General features: G+C 46.8%; 1 protein-coding gene across 1 annotated transcript; it reads right to left on the bottom strand.

The window, feature by feature from the left end:
• Positions 1 to 300: 300 nt before the first annotated feature.
• Positions 301 to 3,378, bottom strand: LOC102403105 (fibroblast growth factor-binding protein 1). Its single transcript, XM_006054959.3, has 2 exons — positions 3,221 to 3,378; positions 301 to 1,377 (listed from the first exon to the last, which is right to left on the bottom strand). The coding sequence occupies exon 2, from the start codon at positions 1,355 to 1,357 to the stop codon at positions 653 to 655; it is 705 nt and encodes a 234-aa protein (XP_006055021.2). The 5' UTR covers positions 1,358 to 1,377; positions 3,221 to 3,378; the 3' UTR covers positions 301 to 652.
• Between the last annotated feature and the right edge of the window lie 3,222 nt (positions 3,379 to 6,600).

The following is a 6,600-nucleotide window of genomic DNA, read 5'->3' as shown; positions in this document are numbered from 1 at the left end:
TGGATGTGGTTTGTTGATGTCCTGGCTTTGAATCCTGCCTCTCCTCCTCCCATCTGTGAGCCCCTGACAGGTGTCTTCATCACATGATACTTCAGGTGACCCACTTGAAATCAGTTCAGTAAGCATCAAATACCACAGATCAAAGCCTGAAATTGTGAAGATAGGGATTCAGGAATGGATCACCTTATGAGATGACCTGGGATGGCTGGTGAACAGGATATTTTTTCCACTGATATATGAGGACCTGTTTGCAAGTTCATTGGAACTAGGCAGAGAGAAATCAAACAAGGGTTGAACATATTTCTGAAAAAGGCACAGGGCTTTATTATCTTAATTGGGCAGAAAGTTTACTGTACTGAAATCACCACTCTGACTCCTTCAGTTCAAAGACTGGTCCTTACTGCCCATAGAAACAAAGCTTTGTGGGCCATGGAAAAATACAGAGGACAATAGCCTCTTAAGATCACATCTAAGGAAATGAATACAAAACAAAATCCAAACACAGAGACAAAAATTGCAAAATCTGTTCAAATAGTCCATTGCTCACCCATAGCACAAATGTTCATCTGACAGGGAGTTAGGAGATTTTTATAGCATATGAAAAGGCTTTGACTTGACACCACCTAAAGGACCCTGTTCTCTTTCAACCTCATTAGCATGAACTGCCCTGTACCATGGAGAGGAAGAATTTGCACAAAGAGCCCCAGGTCTCCCCACAGTACTCCAGGGCTACCTTCCTTTGGTTTTTCAAGTCTTCCTCCTCACACTGAGGATCTTTGGTGGTCATGGTCTGGGTCTTTTCTGGGCTGGAGGAGGTAGTCACTTCAACCGTGTCCATGGGAGAGGGCTCCATTAACTCCTGGCTGGGTTTCTTGATCCTAATCAGAGTAGAGTTCACCAGCTTGAGATTCGATTCTGGAAACTTCTTTCTGCACACCCTGGTCTTCAGGACACTCTTGGCATCACCACAGATGACCTTCTGAGAACGCAGATTCCGGCCTATTTGTTTCCAATAGGCGTTGTTTTTGTGCAACTCTAGGCATGAGGTTGGATTGCCAGTGAAGAAACAGGAAAATGTGTTGTCCCGTTGGGTGCACTCGACCTTCAGCGTGATGCCCTCCTCCTGCCTGGTCACCGCCCATCTGCAGTCAGCGTGGTCCGGAGTGACGAACTTGCCTTTGATCGGGTGCTTGGTTGGCTGGCTCCTCGGCTCCTTCCCGGGCTTGCCCAGAGCAAGCGATTCATCTGCGCTGGCTTTGCTGCCATGTCTATTCCTTCCTTCCTTTTTGGCCTCCACCAAGAGCATCGGAACAGCCAGGAGGAGGAGGGAGAGCAGGGTGAGGCCGTGGGTCCTCATGCCTTCAGCTTGGTGGGAACCTGTTTGACAAAAGGCAGGTGAGTCAGCACTGGGCTGGAGGAGGACCCTCCCCTCCACCTGGCATAGGTCTGCCTGCTTCAGGGTGAGATCCAAGAACCTTCTATTTCCTGGAATCAGTAGACAATGCTCTATTCGCATTTCTGCTTGAGCCTTGAATGCCAGAAACTTCATGCTCTTTGCTTACTCTTCCTCACCCTCTGAACCCTGTCAGTCCTCATGCCTTCATCCCCTCACTCAGTTACTCCAGCTCCATTCAACATTCAATGCACTTTCATGGGGTACTGACTACTAGCCATGCCCTAGACTAGATGTTGAATTGATCAAGGTGAATAAGAAAGTCTCACATCTTAAAAACTTGGAGGCAACTCTTTGGGGGAATCTAATAGGCATTGACCTGGAGTTTGTCCCAACCATGTCCCCCAGCCTGATCTTGGGCAAGTCCCTCTCCCTCTCTGGGTCTCAGCTCCTTTATCTGAAAATCAAGGTGTTGGGTGACATGATTGTCGACTCTCTTTCAGCTCCGGTGGGCTGAGTTTCTATCTCACCATTCCACACGGACTCAGATGATCACACAGTGAGAAAGGACATGTTAAGTGACACACAAGGTGATGTCTGACCCAAGGTTAAATATGCATGAGGTCTGGACACTCTGAGATGAGTGGGTTGGTGAGCAGGGGCATTTGGGCTTCAGTAAGAGCCCAGGGAATGGCATGAAGAATGGGTGATCACACAGTTTGAGTGGGCAAAGTCAACCAGGAGAGCAGAGGTGAGTTTCCACCAGTGCATTTAGAACACTTTGTCACTGTCCTTACCATACAGAAAGTCCCCAGTCAATGCTTTTAAAGATAAATCATTAAAGACATAGGATGACTTTAACTGTTACACTAAATTGAATAGATTTTATCACGTGGGCAACCAGCCCTCAAAGAGGAGAATTAGCATTTCTATTTGACACCAACTCCGTGCTAAGCACATGACCTGTGTTTCACTTTCACCTTGTTAATTCACACAAGAGCCTTGCCTGGCAGGTCATAATACATCACCACCAGGTAACAGGCATGACAGTTATGGTTCAGAGCAGCAAATAAATTGCTCAATATCCCATAGTGGGCAAATGACGCAGTTGGGACAGGCAGCTGGAACCTCTCCTGGTCCTTTACACCACCGCGCCAGTCCCTGAATCCCTCTTGTTTTCACCTTACTCTGCCTTTCAGAAATAAAAAAAAAAGCGATTAGGAACAACTCACTTCGTCTGGCTTAGTTCTTGATGATAAGATCATTCATATTGCCAGTGCTCCATTTGAAAAGAGTACAGACTTTTGTTTAAGAAGAGGCTAATTAGGGGAATAGTCTCGATCCCATTATCTACCCTGGGCATATGGCCTCTTGTTAGGACTGATAAAGGGACAGAGGGAAAGTGTCAGTCGCTCGGTCATGTCTGACTCTTTGCAATCCCATGGTCTGAAGCCCGCCAGGCTCCCCTATTCAAGGAATTCTCCAGGCATCAGTACTGGAGTGGGTTGCCCTTCCCTTCCCCAGGGGATCTTCCCGACCCGGAGATCGGACCCCGGTCTCTCTTACATTGCAGGCAGATTCTTTACCATCTGAGCCTCCAGGGAAGCCCTTCCTGATAAAGGGAAGACAGTCACAATATGTGGGCTCCCAAAATGAAGCTGGGCTGGGAGCTAGATATGTCAGATAAAGACCTGCTCATTCCTCACAGCAGTGGGACTCAGCCCCTACTTGTCCCTGAGGAGATCCAGGTTCCAGGAACTTGAGGTCCTCAAGGGAGCTAGGGTGGGGGGTGGCAAGGAATGAACTCTTCAGAGAGCCAGCTCTTACCTTGTTCTGAGCGTGCAGGTCCAGTGCGACCCCAGATGGGAGAGGAAGCTTGCAGGCTTACTGTGGTCTCATCCACCGTGAGAGGCCGGGAAGGCCCTTTATATAAGAGCCCACACAGACAGGGTTTTTACACCTCACATACCTGTGTCACTTTATTCACACTCCTCCCAGCCACGCCCCTTCAGAGAGAGCCAGTTCCTGCAGGGAAAGTGCTTGGCGTAATCCTGTCTGTAAGTGTGGGAGGCGGGGAGTGTTACATGCGTGGCATTAGACCTGGTTCTTCCAAGCCAGTTTCTTTCCCCCAGTGTCCAACTGAGCACAGCCTTGCAAAGACCCTCTGTGATGGGAAGAGGACCCCAGGAGCAGAATCTTGGCGGGGTGGGGGTGAGTTATGAACAATAACTCATTCTACCCAAAGTTCTCCCTTAAATCTCATCAGAGCCCCTCCATGATATACCAACCTACACTCTTGTTGCTCAGTCACTAAGTCATGTCCGACTCTACGACCCCACGGACTGCAGCCTGCCAGACTCCCCTGTTCTTCACTATCTCCCAGAGTTTGTTCAAATTCATGTTCACTGAGTCAGTGATGCCACCCAAACATCTCATCCTCTGTCGCCCCCTTCTTTTGCCTTCAATCTTTCTCAGTAGCAGAGTCTTTTCCAATGAGTCAGCTCTTTGCCTCAGGTGGCCAAGGTATTGGAGCAACAGCTTCAGCATCAGTCCTTCCAATCTAATTCATCCCATTTTACAGATGGAATTTTGGAGCTTGAAGATATTTGGGGCTAGGCCAAGATCACAGGGCTAGGAGGATGAGGAGCCCAGGGTTTAAAGCCTGGACTCCCGGGGTCCACTTTGTCCTCTTTTTACCTGACACACTCAATAAACACTTGGTGAATGAAGGATTGAACTGGGGAAACCACCCTAGCATTTGAATCCCCATTTTCACCTGAGCCACTTGAAGTTACTAGCTGGGCAGAGGAACCCTTGGGCCCTGAGAGGCCAGTAAAGTGGAAATTCCTGATCTGGGTCTTGTTAAAAGTTTACACCCTGTGGTCACAGGTGGGGTCCTCACTCTGCTGAGCCTCCTCTAGGCATGGCCTAGCAGCAGGATGATCTAGTGGAGCCCCGGACACAGCATTCATTTAGCTGTGATCTTAACCTCTCTGGCCCTCCCTCTGCTCATCGACTGACAACTGACGGTAACAGCACGTCATTCAGGGTCTCGTGGTGAATTATTTGGGCTTCCCAGGTGGTGCTAGTGGTGAAGAACCTTCCTGTCAATGCAGGAGATGTAAGAGACGTGGGTTCAATCCCTGGGTCAGGAAGTATTCTTGTCTGGAAAACCGCATGGCCAGAGGAGCCTGGTGGACTAAATTTTTCAGGAAGCTGAGCCATTAGCATCAAGTGAAGCAGAACAGATTTGGTTCATAAGGTGGACTTTAGTTGTAGTCTTTAAAAAACAGGTACATTTTGTTTCCTGACTGAGAATGTAAAAAGAACTCACGTCTGCAATTATATGGACTTCACTACATTTTATTATTTTACTTTTCATGATGTTTGAGCTTAAGAAGTTGTTCCTTTTCTTCTTGACTCAGCTGTAAGGAAAGCAATAGCATAAGAACTATAAGAGTAACAAGTAATAGATGGCAGCTGACCCTTGCCTTTAGGACGGGAACAATGAGGAGTCCTGGGGGCGATGACAAGCTGGGTAGTTCCTGATGTCTAAGTGTCAACACTCAGCTCCAGGTGACAGCAAACACGTCGGCATGGGGTCAATATTCTCAGACCTAATGAATTTTTCCACATATACTTTTTACTGGAGTGTAATTGCTTTACAATGTTGTGTTGGTTTCTGCTGCACAGCAGTGTGAATCCTACGTGTATATATATGCATGCATGTATATATATATATATATATATATATATAAATACAAACACACATACATCCCCTCCTTCTTTAGCCTCCTTCCCACCCACTCCCGTCCCACCCATCTGGGTCCCCACAGGGCACCGAGCTGAGCTCCCCGTGCTATACAGCAGGTTCCCACTAGCCATCTGTTTTCCACATGCTAATGTATATATTCCACGTTACTCTCTCAGTTTGTCCCACCCTCCTCCTCCCTTCCTGTGTCCGCATTTCTATTTCCTACCCTGCAAACACATTCATCTGTACCATTCCTCTAGAGTCCACCTATGTGCATTAATACGTATCTATTTTTCTCTATCTGACTTACTTCACTCTGTATGACAGTCTCTAGGTCCATCCACGTCTCTGCAGATGACTCAGTTTCGTTCCTTTGCATGGCTGAGTAATATTCCGTTGTATGTGTGTGCCACATCTTCTTTATCCACTCCTCTGTCTACGGACATTTAGGTTGCTTCCATGTCCTGGCTACTGTGAAGCATGCTGCGGTGAACACAGGGGCGCATGTGTCTTTTTGCATTATGGTTTTCTCAGGGTATCTGCCCAGTATTGGGACTGCTGGGTCAGATGGTCATGCTGTGTAGAAATAGACATCTCACGAACTTTTGAAAGATTCCTCAACATGCAAATGTGTGTATACAAAACCAGGTTGGCATCTAAGTAAAATTTTCTAGAACATTATCCTAGCCCACAATAAAAATACAGAAAGTTGTAACTGTGGTTGGATTCCATCCAAGTTCCACCTGTTCAAGTATTTCAAGGTCACAGAGTTATGGATGTTCCTCATGAAGGAAGCTATTTCCCCAAATTCCAAGCCTTGTGTAAAATTGGCTCATCCTGAGATCCATCCCCATTATTATGATCATCACCTCACTGAACCATGACTTGCACAAACAGGCACTTACATAGTGGTATTTTGGAGGATTATTGGACCCAAGCAAGACAAAGCTTCATTGTTCCACAAGGAGATGTAGACCAAGGTGGTCTCCTGCAAAACAAGAATATCATCTTATCCACAGGTGGCAGCCAGATTCTTTCTGGAGAAAGACTATAGGTCAGAACACAAAGCAAATTTAGAAGACAACATGTGGACTCCAGGATCTTTTCTGAGAAATGTCTCTAAGATTTGGCAGGGAACATGTAACTTACCGCCAACAACTTTCCATGGATCTTCACCCTTTCTGTTGAGGGTCCAATCCCAACTTCTGCCTTGACCCTTCCTTTCTAAACAGGGGTCCTGGTATTAGACAAAGCTTTGTAGACTTTTCCCTGTTAGCTCAGCCTATTATTTAAAATTCATTTCTAGACACACACACACACTTTAATCTGGCCACACTAAACCACTCATCCACCATTTCCTGAATATTTGTGAACTTGTCCCCTTCCTGCTTTTTCTCCTGCTATTCCCTTTACTTGGGATGCCCTTCCAGTCCAGCTTTGCCAGACACACATA

The sequence above is a fragment of the Bubalus bubalis genome, chromosome 7 (genome assembly GCF_019923935.1).
Source record: "Bubalus bubalis isolate 160015118507 breed Murrah chromosome 7, NDDB_SH_1, whole genome shotgun sequence".
NCBI classification, from domain to species: domain Eukaryota; kingdom Metazoa; phylum Chordata; class Mammalia; order Artiodactyla; family Bovidae; genus Bubalus; species Bubalus bubalis.
Note: the sequence above shows the minus strand (reverse complement) of the source record. Positions and strands in the feature narration are given on the sequence as shown.

Coding starts and splice junctions, on each gene's coding strand:
- LOC102403105 (XM_006054959.3), bottom strand. CDS start 1,357: ATGAGGACCCACGGCCTCACCCTGCTCTCCCTCCTCCTCCTGGCTGTT.